The 16879-nt window shown below is 41.3% G+C and overlaps 2 protein-coding genes across 3 annotated transcripts in view; one reads left to right on the top strand and one right to left on the bottom strand.

The window, feature by feature from the left end:
- Positions 1-16879, bottom strand: part of CUNH2orf80 (chromosome unknown C2orf80 homolog) — a 158568-nt gene that overhangs the window by 18467 nt on the left and 123222 nt on the right. For both annotated transcript variants that reach the window (XM_077448466.1, XM_077448465.1), the window contains exons 5-6: positions 15644-15728; positions 7831-7908 (exon numbers count right to left, since the gene is read on the bottom strand). In XM_077448466.1, coding sequence (XP_077304592.1) covers positions 7831-7908; positions 15644-15728 — 163 coding nt within the window. The remainder of the gene's footprint in view (positions 1-7830; positions 7909-15643; positions 15729-16879) is intronic.
- LOC143924255 (gamma-crystallin-1-like) lies at positions 792-5055 on the top strand. The gene is made up of 3 exons (XM_077448462.1): positions 792-949; positions 2422-2664; positions 4733-5055. Exons 1-3 carry the CDS (start codon positions 941-943, stop codon positions 5006-5008), a joined length of 528 nt encoding a protein of 175 aa, XP_077304588.1. The 5' UTR covers positions 792-940; the 3' UTR covers positions 5009-5055.

Raw genomic sequence — 16879 nt, 5'->3', positions numbered from 1 at the left:
CAGACTTTTTCTGCCGGAAAGTCCAACCTTGTGTACACGGCATTAGTGCTACTGATCTCCTCCAGCTTCTTCATAGGCACTTCTTGTGCACACACACTCAATCTAGTGGCGGATTGGTGGAGTGACACAGAGACAAGACATTTGGGAGAAGAACAGACTGTTGTCACTATGTGGCTGATTTACCAAAACTGGAGAGTGCAAAATCTGGTGCAGCTTTGCACAGCAACCACACTCCAGTATTAATAAATCAACTACTGTATTACTTAAAATGCCTGAACAAAGACCCTAATGGCAGGATCACCAGGTATTGTAAAAGATATAGATTAAAAAAATATATAAATCACCTTTAATATGACATAGTTATTTCTGTGAGAATTTAGTGACTGGATTTAAATCAGCTTTAACTTAATTCGAGCAAATGTTACATTTTATTTTATTGTAACTAATAATAAAATAAGTATGTGTTCTTTCTAAGTAAATATATTTATGATCATATACAGAGCTTGCTCTAGTTGTATTTTTTTACATTTTTTTTAGGCCTGTTGTTCTGTATTACAGACAAATACTAAAATGTTATTTAAAATTGCGACTGGTACCTTGCTTCAGATTGCTCGAACCAGCTAGCACTGCTACCAATGGCTATTCACAAAATACCCTATTAAATCTGCTGACCCCATATATGACGCCTGACATAGTCTCATTGTTTTCGGAATGCTACAAAGCGGAATTTTGCCTAAGCATTGACTACAGAAAGAAAATTCTCCAATAAAGCGTGACAGCCTGTGTAGGTCTCTTTTGCTGAGTAAACTACTTTATGTAATGGATACAACTAGCTTTCTGTATAACTGCCCTGTTCATACACAGAAGTATATAAGGGATCCCAAAGCTACTGGCAAAACAGTGTTCAGTCAACGCGTGCTCTAACAGCAAAACAGCCAAGATGGGAAAGGTAATATATTTCCTTGCTTTGTATCAGATTTAATACTTTATTACTAACAGTTCTAGCCTAAAGACACATAAAATGGGTCACAGTTTATATATTTCACTAACAGCGAGCACCGATGCCTTAATTTGGATCTAGGGTAACAGACAAACCTACAGTATCAACATTGCCCCTGCATGATATTAGTAAAGAAAAAAGAAATGTTTTCTGTAATAATCGGAATATGGTATTGAACCAGTGACCGACCATGCAAACAATGATAAGGCACACAATAGTGTTCTGCAAAATAATCTTGGAGGACTGACAACAAGAGACTCTTCGGGTACAACCTCTGATTGGCATCACCATCCAAACACTCTCTTGAAGTCAGATCCTCTGCATAGTAAGAGACCTCACTCAGCTTTAAACCAATGCAAGATTTCAGCTATTACAGTCAAATGTATGGTTTTAGTGTGTTTTATTAACTCAGTTATCTTGAGCACTCAGATTATACATATATAAAAATATATAAATAACTATGGATTCATTTTCACTGTGTTTAAACTAACCAGAATGTAAAATGTCTTCACATATGGAACAGATTAAAAAAGTTAAGATATATGTTATTTAAAGGCTTAAACCTCAGGTATTAGGCAATACACTAACAAGAATGCAATTTGGTGTTCCTCAGCTGTGTTAGAGAAGTAATTTTCACCAATGTTGCTTTTGGGTCTCATTAGCCCTTACTGCTGAAAATTTTTGTCAATAGCAAGTCAGGTCATAGGCAAGTAATGAGAGGCAGAGAGAGAGTGGTGGCACCATCCGGGATTAAAAACAGATGCTTTATTTCACGACCATAAAAAGTACATGACCCCACGGTTCACAATGGTTGAACCATTGTGAACTGTGGGGTCATGTTTTTTTTATGGATGTGAAAATACGCATCTGTTTTTATCTGCCACTCTCTTTCTTCTGCTCACGCTATCTGGCTGGCGGACCAGGCAGACACCCGGGATTATACAACAGCGTTGGGATCCTTAAAGTGCCTTGGAGCGGTGTGTGTATAGCTCTACATTGGCAAGTAATGTTCATTGTAGCTCAGTGAATTGAGCCTTCTACACATTCATTTCCCACAGAATGTGTGTTAGTTTACATTTTGCACCAGAGCTCCAGCTTACTCTACAGGAAGTTTAATGCAGCTAAGGATTTACTAACAATATTCATTACACAGCAAAAAATATGAATCCAGGAACCATTATGGAATTTAGCTGTAAAATGCAGTTATCCTAATACCTGACAATAGTACTTCAGAGATGTAAAAAGTCAGACAGACAATCTTTTTACCTAAACAGCACAATACCTAATAAACAGATGTGTTAATTAGAACGATTAATCGAATAAATACAAAAACAAAATGTCAATTTTGCTGAAAATGATGGTGCTATTATTTATTCCAATGTAGCTATCAAAAAATAAAAATCTTTGTTTGCAAATTTTAGATCATCTTCTATGAGGACAGGAACTTCCAGGGCCGCTCTTACGAGTGCAGCTCCGACTGTTCTGACCTCCACTCTTACTTCAATCGCTGCAACTCCATCCGTGTGGAAAATGGAAACTGGATGCTGTATGAGCATCCCAACTACACCGGACACCAGTATTTCCTGAGGAGGGGAGAGTATCCTGACTTCCAGCAATGGTTGGGATTCAATGACTCCATCAGATCTTGCCGCATCATCCCTCAGGTGTGTCTCCTTCTGATAATTAGATAAATCTACTTACCAAAAAAGTTTAATATGTTCTTTGTAGTTTCTTGAATGCTAGTGGAGTGCACATATTGTGACTTTCACAAGGGCACAGAATTGTTGAGTTGTGCAGTAATTTATTTATTTATGCAGGTAGAAATAGCATTTAGGTTTACATAATGTATATTATACACATTTCAGAAATATCTATACAATTGCTATGAATGCAATTCATATTCTTTATTACTTGAAGAATTGCCCTAAGGATGGAGTTTAGAGAGAGAAAGGAGCTCATTTTGTTATTGAGCCCTATCACAAATGTTAGTAGCCCCTCTGGCAAATGGTTCTTTTTACCATTCCGTTAAAACCTACTTACAGTGCTACAATAGTGTGTGTTTAACCACTTTCAGACCGGACCAATTTGCTGGTCAAAGACCAGACCACTTTTTGCGATTCGGCACTGCGTCGCTTTAACTGACAATTGCGCGGTCGTGCGACGTGGCTCCCAAACAAAATTGACGCCCTTTTTTTCCCACAAATAGAGCTTTCTTTTGGTGGTATTTGATCACCCCTGCGGTTTTTATTTTTTGCGCTATAAACAAAAATAGAGCGACAATTTTGAAAAAAACGCATTATTTTTTACTTTTTGTTATAATAAATATCCCCCAAAAATATATAAAAAAACATTTTTTTCCCTCAATTTAGGCCGATACGTATTCTTCTACATATTTTTGGTAAAAAAATCGCAATAAGCGATTATTGATTGGTTTGCGCAAAAGTTATAGCGTTTACAAAATAGGGATAGTTTTATAGCATTTTTATTAATAATTTTTTTTTTTTTTTTTTTTTACTAGTAATGGCGGCGATCTGCGATTTTTATTGTGACTGCGACATTGTCGGGGACCCATCGGACATTTTTGACACATTTTTGGGACCATTGTCATTTATACAGTAATCACTGCTATATAAATGCAGTGATTCCTGTGTAAATGACACTGGCAGTGAAGGGGTTAACCTGTGGGTGGCAGTGTAGGGGTTAAGTGTTCCTAGGGGTGTGTTACTAACTGTGGGGGGGTTGGGCTTTCATTTAGTGTACACTGATCTCTGCTCCAATCACATGGAGCAGAGATCAGCGTCACTAGTTGCTAGGCAGAATGAGAAAATGTTGTTTATACAGCATTTCCTCCATTCCGCCGCTCCGTGAGACGATCGCGGGGATGCCCGCGGCGATCGAGTCCGCGGGTCCCGCGACCGGACTCACGGAGGTCCCGACCAGCGCGGGAGCGCGCCGCTGGCGGCGTGCTCCCGATGGCACGGCGGCAACGAATATTGGATGTACATGTACGCCAATATGCCTGCCCGTGCCATGCTGTCGACGTACATCGTCGTGCGCTGGTCGGGAAGTGGTTAAGTAGACAGGAAGAGGAAACTAAGTGTAAAACGAAGTCAGAGAAGCCATTGTTATGCATCTTGCACAGCAGGAAAAAAATATAGTACATGGATATAAAATCAATTATAATTTATAAAATTATCCATTTCCACCTATACCCTGGCATTTAGGTACACTGGAAAAATGTCTTCATCTTTGTGCATTGTATTGCATTTTTCAATTCAATTGGTAGTTCAGTGGAGTTTCCAAAATAAATTATCACTATCACTATCACTATCACTATCACTATTATCACAAATTTGTGGAGCCAATAGAAGCAAACATAACCTGCTGATTAAATCTGTACTGTTCAATTAGAGCATGTAATCGGCATTTAAGACCAAAGTACAAATGTTCTTTAACATGAAAGCCCTATAAAGAATCCTGGGTTTTGACTTGAACAAAAGATATATACACCCCAAAAAAAAGGGCTTCATTGACCCAACAAAATTACAGCACGGTACACAGGTTTTAACATTTTCTCACAAAGCAGATAAGTTAGAACAGTAATTCAAAGTTATTGAATATTTTCTCCTCAAGATACTACATAAATATTTAGTTTTAGTATTTTAAAGTAAATATCCTCAGTTTTTGAAAAATTACTTTAAATGTAAACCATATGATTATTTTATATTCTAGCAACGTGGTTCCTTCAGAATAAGGATCTATGAAAGGGAAGACTTCAGAGGCGAGAGCATGGAGTTTGTAGATGACTGTCCTTCTGTCCATGAGCGTTTCAATTATCATGACATCTACTCTTGCAATGTCTTGGATGGCCATTGGATCTTCTATGAGCTGCCCAACTACAGAGGTCGCCAGTACTACCTGAGACCAGGAGAGTATAGGAGATATACTGACTGGGGTTCTGTCAATGCCAGAGTTGGCTCCTTCAGACGTGTGAGAGAAAACAATTAAACTGAGTTTGAGCAAATGATTTAAATAAAAATATGGTCATTTAAAAATCTACAGTGATTTATTTTGAATATTGAGTATTGCATAATTGAATTGCTTTACTGGGAAACAAAGGGAGGAATCTTGTTCCGGTGTTTATGTATGCATACGATTTTTATCACAAAACATAAAAAGAAGCACTGGTCAAAGAGCTGAATAAGCTAAAGTGAAAAACCTGAAAACTGTCAACTGAAACAAAGACATTTCCAGTAATTCTAAAACACTATGCATATTCATAATACATAGAAAATATCCACATACAGTGCCTTGAAAAAGTATTCACACCCCTTGAAATTTTCCACATTTTGTCATGCTACAAACAAAAATGTAAATTTATTTTATTGGGTTTTTATGTGATAGACCAACACAAAATTGCACATAGTTGTGAAGTGGAAGGAAAATAACAAAATGGTTTTCAGAATTTTTTACAAATAAATATTTGAAAAGTGCCCCCTTTACACTGATACCCCTAATTAAAATCTAGTGGAATTGCCTTTAGAAGTCACCTAATTAGTAAACAGAGTCCACCTGTGTGTAATTTAATCTCAGTATAAATACAGATGTTCTGTGAAGCCCTCAGAGGTTTGTTAGAGAATCTTAGTGAACAAACAGCATCATGAAGGCCAAGGAACACCCCAGACAGGTCAGGGATAAAGTTGTGAAGAAGTTTAACCACTTCAATACAGGGCACTTAAACACCTTCCTGCCCAGACCAATTTTGAGCTTTCAGCGCTGTCGCACTTTGAATGACAATTGCGCGGTCATGCTACACTGTACCCAAATGAAATTTTTATCATTTTTTTCCCACAAATAGAGCTTTCTTTTGGTGGTATTTGATCACCTCTACGGTTTTTATTTTTTGCGCTACAAATAAAAAAATACAGAATTTTTTTTAAAAAAAATGTTTTTTTTGTTTCAGTTTCAAAACTTTGTAAATAAGTACGTTTTTTCCTTCACTGATGGGCACTGATGGGGCTACACTGATGGGCACTGATAAGGCGGCACTGATGGGCACCAATGTGGCACCAATGAAGTGGCACTGATGAGGTGGCATTGATGGACACTGATAGGCGGCACTGATAGGCGGCACTGATAGGCGGCACTGATGGGCGACACGGATGGGCGACACGGATGGGCGACACGGACGGACACTGATAGGTGGCACAAATTGGCACTGATAGCTGGCACGGATTGGCATGGATGGGCGGCACAGATGGGCATGGATAGGCGGCACAGATGGGCATGGATAGGCGGCACAGATGGGCATGGGTGGGCATGGATAGGCGGCACAGGTGGGCACTGATAGGCGGCACAGGTGGGCACTGATAGGCGGCACAGGTGGGCACTCATAGGCAGCATTGGTGTTATACTATAGTAATGGATGCCAATCAGTGCCAAACAATAGTGCATGCCAATCAGTGATGCCCATTGTGGGCACTGATTGGCATCCATTATGGGCACTGATTGGCATCCATTGTGCTGACTGGCATCCCTGGTGGTCTAGGGAGGATTACCTTTTCCCTGGTGGTCTGGTGGCGTCCCTGGTGGTCCAGTGTGGGCATCCTCGGGGGGGCTGTGCTGATAATCGATCAGCACAGACCCCCCCTGTCAGAGGAGCAGCCGATCGGCTCTCCTCTACTCGCGTCTGACAGACGCGAGTGAGGGAAAGCCGATCACCGGCTCTCTCCATTTACACTGTGATCAGCCGTGATTGGACACGGCTGTTCACGTGGTAAAGAGTCTCCGTCGGAGACTCTTTACCGAGATCGTAGTTGCCGGGTGTCAGACTGACACCCCGCAACAACGATCGCCGCGATGCGCGCCCCCGGGGGCGCGCAGCGGCTCATAATCCTGATCACGTCATATGATCACGTCAGGATTTTGCAACCACTTTGCAGCCGTCAATTGCCTATAGGGCGGGCGGCAAGTGGTTAAAGGGTTAGGGTATAAAAAAAATATCCCAAGCTTTCAACATCACGGAGCACTGTTCAATCCATCTTCCAAAAATGGAAAGAGTATGGCACAACTGCAAAAAAACGATATGTGTGGTGGAAAACTAACACTGCACATCATCCTGAACACACCATCCCCACTGTGAAACATGGTGTGGGCGTATTTTTTTTTCAGCAAGAACAGGGAAGCTGGTCATAGTTGATGGGAAGATGGATGGAGTCAAATACAGGGCAATCTTAGAAGAAAACCTGTTAGAGTCTGCAAAAGACTTAAGACTGGGACAGAGATTCACCTTCCAACAGGACAACGATCCTAAATATACAGCCAAAGCTACAATGGAATGGTTTAGATCAAAGCATATTCTTGTGTTAGAACGGCCCAGTCAAAGTCCAGACCTAAATCCAATTGAGAATCTGTGGCAAGACTTGAAATTTGCTGTTCACAGATGCTCTCCATCCAATTTGACAGAGCTTGAGCTATTTTGCAAAGAAGAGTGGGCAAATATTTTACTCTCTAGATGTGCAAAGCTGTTAGAGACATCCCCAAAAAGACTTGCAGCTGTAATTGCAATGAAAGGTGGTTCTACAAAGTATTGACTCAATACTTGAATACAAATGCACGCCACACTTTTCACATATTTATATTTAAAAACAATTTGAAAACCATTTATCATTTTCCTTGGTCTATCACATAAAATACATTTAAGTTTTTGGTTGTAATGTGAAAAAAAATTTGGAAAATTTCAAAGGGTGTGAATACCTTTTCAAGGCACTGTAAGCTTTGGTTCAAAGACAACTTTAAATTTAGCCTACTTTAACAGTTATAAAATGTACCTTGGCAGAACTATGCAGGTGTGTTGTTGAAGTCTTGCTTCCATATATTTCAAATACATCCTCCACTGGCAAACTATGCTGTTAAATATTAAGTAAGTTATTTTAACTGGTAAGTTTGTGACAACAATATATTTAAAGCAGTATTAGATATATATTTTTTTATTTTAAGCATGCATACAAAATGGTGTAACACTTATTGTTATTCATGCCACTCAAGGAGCTCACAATACAGAACTCTTCCGGTCTATGTCTCCCCTTTCCACAGAGAGGCTAATCCATTTCTGTTCAAGCATCTTTCAGAGTCAGCATCTATTTTCTCAACTAAAGCCTAGTACAAAATTCAAATTTTTTTTTTTGTTCAACAAAATCAACTGGCAACTCTGGTCGAAGCTGCTGTACTAACAATCCAGTGTTAGTACAGAGATTTTCCCTGCTGTACTATTGTCTTTTAACAGGGGGGTAGCCCCCCCCCCCAGCAGAATACTCCGGTCAGTGATCGGGAGCTAGTCGGCTGCTGGTTTTCCAACATGCTTGTCCGACAGAAGCCAGCTGAATGGGTGTCTTGGACCAGCTGCCATACACACGGCCCGAATGTCAGCCAGTTTTTATCGAATCGCAAAATGTCGCCATTCAGGCCGTCTGTACTAGGCTTAAAGCAGAGTTCAACTCAAAAGTGGAAGCTTCGCTTGTTTGCTTCCCCCCCCCCCCTCCATTGCCACATTTGGCACCTTTTGGAAGGGGGAATGAGTACCTGTTTTTAAAGGGTACCCCTCTCCCCACTTCTGGGAGACCTGGCTGCGGCAAGATCCCCCAGAAGTTGGTCCCCTCCTCCTTCCTCTGCTGCCAGGCCAGTTAGAAAGTGCAGGCTTTACTGCTAGTTTCCCTTACTATGAATTTCAGTGGCAGCACCCGAGAGCCAATTGAAAAATCAGAGCTGAAAATAGGAAAAGCCCCAGGCCCTGATGGACTACCCCCTACAATACTATAAAACGTTCAGTGAATTATTAAAACCACGATTCTTGAAATCCTTCCAATGACTACATGCTGAAAATCACCCCCCCCAAACAATTATTAGAAGCACACATAACTGTAATACCTAAAGAAGGTAAAGACACAACCCAGGTTACAAACTATAGACCGATCTCTTTAATTAACGTTGATGTGAAATTATATGCAAACATTTTAGCTAACAGAATTCTTCCTTTACTAACTTCCCTTATAGCATTAGACCAAGTGGGTTTCATACCTGGCAGAGAGGGAAGAAATAATATAATCGAAGCTCTAAACATCAGTCACTGGCTAACCTCAAAGCAAAAACAAGGCTTCTTCCTCTCCCTCGATGCAGAGAAGGCGCTCGATAGGGTGGCTTGGGATTTCAGAGATGCAGTTTTGAAACATATAGGCATCCTACCTCAAATGAGATCTTACATCAAAGCACTACACTCTAACCCCACAGCATGAGTCCAAGTAAATATCTACCTATCGAACGCCTTCAACTTACGAAATGGCACCAGACAGGGATGTCCCTTATGCCCACTTCTATTTGTCATGACTTTAGAACCGCTGCTAAATAAAATCAGAGCCAACAAAGACATTAAAGGGATCGAGATTCAAAATAACACATATAAAATCGCAGCATTTGCGAACGATATGCTCCTCTTTCTAGCAGAACCACACATATCTTTGCCTAATCTCCAAAAAGACCTAGAGCACTACCACCTTCTCTCCAACTTGAAAATCAACCACTCCAAATCAAGTGCCCTCAATATTACGCTTCAATCAAGCTCAGTAGAACTTTGCAAGAAAATATTCCCATTTTCTTGGGCTGAACAAAGCATTACATATTTGGGAATTGAACTCCCCTCAGATCTAAAAAACCTTTACCATTTAAATTATATACCCATATTAAAAGAAACACGGGAGGATTTGAGGAGATGGAATTTCTCTAAATATTTCTTGGTTTGGAAGAGCCTCACTGATAAAAATGACAATCCTACCTAGATATCTGTATGTAATACAAACAATTCCCATCAGAGTGCCACTATCCTTCTTTACAGCCTTCCAAAACGCTTGCTCCCTTTTTATATGGAGAGGCAAAACCCCCAGAATAAAGTTCGCCATGTTAAACCTTCCCAAACACAAGGGCGGTATAGCTTTCCCGGATCTAAGAAAGTGTCATAAAGCAACCCTCTTAACACGCATAGTCGATTGGAACATACATCAATCTGTAAAGGACTGGGTGACACTAGAGCAATCACAATTCACCCCAGAGATTAGGTCTCTACCTTGGGTTCACCCCAAATACCACTCTAAGTGCATCAAAACACATCCCCTTATAGGGCTCACACTAAAAATCTTTCACGACACGTTCAAATCCACAAATTCTACTCCCTGGCAAAGCCCCCTCACACCTTTAGGAAACAACCCAGACTTCCTACCAGGCCTAGAAGAAAACTACCTCACGCACAACTGGCCATATAAAGAAATCCTGACTAAGCATTTCTTTAAAAAAGGGGAAAAAACTCTCTAGAGAAGACCTTCATAATATCATTAAACCATTTCAAATACCACAATGGAATTACCGTATATACTCGAGTATAAGCCGAGATTTTCAGCCTCTTTTTTGAGGCTGAAAGTGCCCCCCTCGGCTTATACTCGAGTCATCGCCGTCTGCCTGCTCGATCAGCGTGTCGAGCAGACAGACGGCGGCCATTCTACTATTCAAAAGCCGCGCCTCCGTCTGTGATAGGCGGAACACTCAATTTCCCAGCAGTCAGTGGTCCGCCTATCACGGACATCCGCTGAGAGGATGAGAGGATGTCCGTGATAGGCGGAACACAGACTGCTGGGAAATTGAGTGTTCCGCCTATCACAGACGGAGGCGCGGCTTTTGAATAGTGGAATGGCCGCCGAGGCGCCGACGAAGAGCGGCGATCCTGGCATGGCAGAAGGACGGAGGCTCGGGACGGGACGGAACGGAGGCTCGGCTCGGGACGGGATGGAGGCTCGGCTCGGGTTGGGACGAAGGCTCGGCTCGGGACGGGACGGAGGCTCGGGACACAGGTAGGCTGGACACACAAGGCTGCACGGACACACACGGCTGCACGGACACACACGGCTGCACGGACACACACACAGGCATGGATGGACACACACACAGGCATGGATGGACACACACACAGGCATGGATGGACACACACACAGGCATGGATGGACACACACAGGCATGGATGGACACACACACAGGCATGGATGGACACACACACAGGCATGGATGGACACACACACAGGCATGGATGGACACACACACAGGCATGGATGGACACACACACAGGGATGGATGGACACACACACAGGGATGGATGGACACACACACAGGGATGGATGGACACACACACAGGGATGGATGGACACACACACAGGGATTGACACACACAGGGATGGATGGACACACACACAGGGATGGATGGACACACACACACAGGGATGGATGGACACACACACAGGGATGGATGGACACACACACAGGGATGGATGGACACACACACAGGGATGGACGGACACACAGGGATGGACGGACACACAGGGATGGACGGACACACAGGGATGGACAGGCATGTCTCACCCTCGGCTTATACACGAGTCAATAAGTTTCCCAGTTTTTTTGGGGTAAATTGGGGGCCTCGGCTTATATTCGGGTCGGCCTATACTCGAGTATATACGGTACACTCAAATCAGACACTTCCTGACCAATAGACAGACAACACATTTTTGGACGCAGCCCCTTACGACGCTAGAAGGCCTTTGTACAAAAAAAACTCCACACAGACACATTATCTCATCCATTTACAATTCTTTATTTGAAGGGTTAACAGACTTCTGAAACACAGCATGCCAAAATTGGGAAAGAGACCTGGATATCTCTTTATCCAAGGAAGAATGGGAGAAAATATACATGTACGCACACAAAGGCTCACTAAACGTAGCCACACAAGAAAGTGGATTTAAGATTTTAACCAGATGGTATAGAACCCCCTCTATTTTACACAAATTCTCTCCCCAAATCTCAGAAAAATGTTGGAGATGCAAAAGAGAAGAGGGCTCGATGCTCCATATATGGTGGACCTGCCCCCAATTCTGGTCTTTTGGGAGTCGTTTCACGAAACCATTAATGAAATTACCTCAGAACATTTGAACTTCAATGCAGCACAATACCTCCTACACATCAATGACATCCTCAGGGAAAAATACCTGAAGTCACTACCAATGTTCATGGTTAACGCTGCACGTCATTGCATCCCCTACTATTGGTGCTCCGATACCATTCCAACGAAAATGGAATGGTTCAGGAGAATTAATAACATAGAACAAATAGAAGAGCTTATAAGTATATCTCAGGAAAACATTACAAGATTTTTTGCAACCTGGCATGAATGGATAGAGTTTAAGAAATCCCAGACATATAAGTCAATTATCAAGCAGTAACAGATGTTATTTTTATGAGATAAGCTAACTCATTACTGGAGAAAAGCAGGATACTGTAAGTCTTAATCTCATTATACTGTTTCCCCCCCCTTTTTTTTATTTCTCCCCCCCCCCCCAGTCCCTATCTCCCCGAACTTGTTAATATACAACTTAACATTTAACTACTCTGTATAAAAATGGTTGAAAACTATGTAACTATGACCACACACTAAATGTTATATCCGCCTGAGTATAGATAGTTAGATACTTTTTCTCTTTTGTAAATGTACTTCATTCCAATCATTTGCTGAAAATGTCCAATCTGTATATTTCTTGACCTTGGTGTAATATGTTTTTCTTTTCACCCAATAAAACATTATGAAACAAAAAAAAAAAGAAAGAAAAATCAGCTGAGGTGCTGGCATTGCAGGATCCCTGGTAAGTGTCCTAATATTGAAAGTCACCAACTACAGTATTTGTAGCTGCTGTCATTTAATTTTTGGAGGAGAGGAAGATGCACTGACAGAAAAAGAAAAGCCACAAATTAATGCGGCCACTCAGTAAATTATTTATTCAGTGAAAAAAGAACCAAAACATCCCCAGCAAGAGATTGCCCCTCTATAACATCCATCATTACGGGCTTAGTCATAGAGATAAGGAAGGTCAGAAGGAGGAAATATTAAATACGATGGACAATTCAATATTCAGTTAAATAATTAAGTAAACTTAAAGAAAGCATACTACTTATTGCATATAAAAAAGAAAACAGTGATAGTGGAAAGCAATTTTCCGTAATAATGTGTCACATCCCACTCACAGTTCATTCTTTTTAGAATGAAAGTGTCCAATCCAAAGGACTTCTCTCGTTGACTAAGCAAGAAAACCGTGTCTCCTCCCCTATTTCGACAATCCACTCTTTCTATGATCGGAACTCTGAAAATGTCTATACCGTGTTTCCCCGATAGTAAGACACCCCCGATTGTAAGACGTATCGGGAGTTTCAGAGGGGTCGGCTAATATAAGCCGTACCCCGAAAGTAAGACATATGTCTTACTTTCGGGGAAACACGGGGGTATTGCCGCCTCCAGTGACGTACGGTACTAAGAGTGGGGCGGGGGGTGCGGGCCGCACCCTGGGGGGGGTGCCAGGCCAGCGCCCTCCCCCTCCGACTGAAGAGACAGCGCCGTTTTGATCAGTCTCGGCCGAGCAGAGTGAAGCCGCCTCCCCCTCCTCTTGTATGGCTACACAGTGCTGTGTATGGAGGAGGAGGAGGGGGAGGCGGCTTCAGTGAAGCCGCCTCCCCCTCCTTCTCCTTCATGGACAGCACTGTGTAGCCATACAAGAGGAGGGGGAGGTGGCTTCACTCTGCTCGGCTGTGAGTGACAGCCGCTGCCCGAGACTGATCAGAACGGCGCGATGCAACCACAGAGAAGGGGATTATTGTGCCAGGTCCCGGATCACTGCCGACAGGTGTCACTGGCTCTGTGTCCTCCCGGGAAAAGGTCAGTGCTGGTCATACAGAGAGAGACCAAGGAGGGGGAGGGGGAGGGGGGGGGGGTGTGAAGAGATTCTCTGCAGCTCTTATTATGTAACCGCAAGATGCAGCTGAGGAGGACTACAAGTCCCAACATACCGGGCTGTGTGGGCTTACAGTTCTCCTCTGCTGAGCATAGCAGCTTTGTATGCTTGGACTTGTAGTCCTCCATAGTGCAGCCTTGCATGCTGGGACTTGTAGGCCTCCTCTGTAGTACAGTGCAGCCTTGCATGCTGGGACTTGTAGTCCTCTGTAATGCAGTGCAGCCTTGCTTGCTGGGACTTGTAGTCCTCTTCTGTAGCGCATAAAATGCATATACACAAAAAAACAAATTTTTACCATTTTTCATTGTTTTACATGTTATGCAATGTTGTAACAAGACATTCTTGGCACTTCCTTTTATAAAACTGTTTTGTGGTGAATACAATACTGTTCAGGTTGTTAATAAATGTTAATTTTATGGTTAAAACAAAAAATTCTAAAAAAAAATTCCAATATAAGACATACCCCGAAAGTAAGACATAGTGGGGCTTTTGGGGATAAAAAGAAAGTAAGACACTGTCTTACTTTCGGGGAAACACGGTATTAGGCCCATGTTGCTCTACAAAATGATCAGCTACATGTGTATTTTTGTTTGTCTGTATGTTGTATCAGGTTGTCTTGGACAAATAAGAGACAGCGTTGAGGAAACACTAAACCAGTGACATTACAGTCCAGAGTTTAATGCCATCAAACAGAATGTGCACGGGTGTCTGACAATTTTGAATGTAGATAGAGACTTTGTCAAAAGGGATGTGCTTCTTGGCAAGAAAGGCACCAACAATGGGCAATATTCTATCCCCAAGCTCGTTTACAAGGAAACAGAACTGGCATAATACAAAACACCAACAAATGTAGCTAGATATATTATAGAGCAAGAAGATGAGAAGTGTTATGGATTTTTTAATCAGACATTCACATCCCAAAACGAAAGAATTTTGAGTGGGATATGACACATTATTACAATAATCACTTCTAGGAGTATCCCTGTACCCCTCCCCCCCCCCCCCCCCCCCCAACCACCACCACCACCACCACCACCACTCTCCTAAGGAAAAAAACCTCTCTAGCAATACACACCAAACCGAGCATGTGCAACCTGACTCCAAAGGCTCTGTCTTATCTAGACTTGTCCAGGGGGGCAGTACAGGAAGGGGAGGATCTAAGCATATAGAATCAAACAGCTTTTTTTTACACAATGCAGAGAATTAACCCCTTAAGTTCCACAGTGAATATAGCAAGAATGCTTTACTGCACATACAGACTGATTTTACTGTTGTGGGTTTAGTAACACTTTAAGATGCTTGGAGGCACATATAGAATGTAGCAAGAATGTGTATGGTACTATATTTATTGTGCTAAATATATTTTACTCCAATTATATTTCATGTGCAATAAGCAGTATGTTTTTTGTACCTTTTTTGTCTGTTGTAGCCTTAGTTTGCTTAATTATTTCACCTAAATATTGAATTGATAATGCCATTTAATCACTTCCTCCTCCAGACTTTCTATGACTAACTTGTTAGGGTCATGTCAGAGATGAATGGTCTCCAAGTGGAATGAGTGGCATTGCTTTTATGGCTAAATAAAAGAATGGACTAAACCAACTGATGTCATTGGTGTATAGCTTTTCCTTTTCTATGAGTTCTTTTTATGTACATGCAGTGTGTTTAAAGGAATAGCAGATTTGGAAATGTGCATGTATTGCAGAGATATATGAAATATATTTTTCTTTTTTTGCCTTGTTTTAATATAAAATTTGCTTATTTTTCTTACCATTAGCGTTCCTGCAAAAGAAGATAGAATCATAGCTTCTCTTTCCATCCGGTTAGGGTATTTATGTTGATTTAGTGCTAGCTTGCTATGAAAGAAAACATACTTTAGTTTACTGTTACCAATACTGGGTAGTTATGCAGCAATTAGGTGCATTTTTGAAAAGTCAAACCACACATGTAGATAATACTGTGCTTGCATAGAGCACTACAGGCCATTATATCAACAACCCAAATTTTAAACTTTCTTGTATCCATGTCCTGACTAAACCCATGAAACGTATACCTCTACCCCTTCAACAAGCCTGTTTTACCTGCCATTGTTAAAAAACAAGAAAAAAACCCACAATCTTAAAATCTATTTTGTTTTATCTCTATTTTAAAACAATAAGTCCTAAGGCTGGCCATACAAGTTTTGAACTGTTAATGGGTAGGCTGAATATAATAAGTTGATCGATCAATTAACTTTGGTACAATCAGCCTGATGGATTCTTTTGCAATTATCGCTAGCAGCTGCTATAGCTCAGTTTCCTTGAGTAGCTACGTGTCTGGTCTCCTTTCCACTGATTCCCAACAGGCGGCTTCCCCCGCCTGCCCCCACTCCCCCACCAGAAGACAATTGCTGATTCCCCTGTCAGCACTGTCTGTGTTGATGGGGTAATTGTGCAATTTTTTTTTCTGCAACCCTTGGTCGAAGGAAAGAAATCCACATTGTATATGGCTGGCCTAACTGTTGTTCCTTTTACAGCAGAAGAGGGCAGCTAAAGTGAATAATACCAAAACAAATATGGGATTGGCCATTGCACACTTCGAACTTTAAACATTTTCCATTCTCTAGCTTGCTTTTTATATTGTTAATAAGATAGTAATAAAAACTACAGGAATTGAACCAAACCCAAATGTCTGTTGAAACACAGTCGGTACTATAATGATCCTGTCAAAAACAGAACAAATAGAAACTGGAATAGGTAAAGCTAAATATAAATTGTTGGTATTGTAAATTGTAAATTACAATAGAGTGCAGGGGCCCTTAAAGAGGGGACCCATAGTTGAAAATCTGTATGTACAAAGTCTAAAGTTAACACAAAAAAACAGTCTAGAAGTGCAAAATCTTTTAATAACGATATCCACTTATAATAAGATAACAAAAACATGCAAAGTGTTTTGGAGACTTAAAGATTTACCCCTTCTTGAGGGCTTAAAAATAAATATAAAAATAGTTGTAAGCTTATAAAATCCT

Source organism: Lithobates pipiens, unplaced genomic scaffold, assembly GCF_037356315.1.
Source record: "Lithobates pipiens isolate NorthernLeopardFrog02 unplaced genomic scaffold, aLitPip1_a1.2 Scaffold_22, whole genome shotgun sequence".
NCBI lineage: Eukaryota > Metazoa > Chordata > Amphibia > Anura > Ranidae > Lithobates > Lithobates pipiens.
This window is presented reverse-complemented; position numbering and strand designations above follow the sequence as displayed.

Coding starts and splice junctions, on each gene's coding strand:
- LOC143924255 (XM_077448462.1), top strand. Junction 2,665..4,732: donor CTTGCCGCATCATCCCTCAG/GTGTGTCTCCTT, acceptor TTTATATTCTAG/CAACGTGGTTCCTTCAGAAT.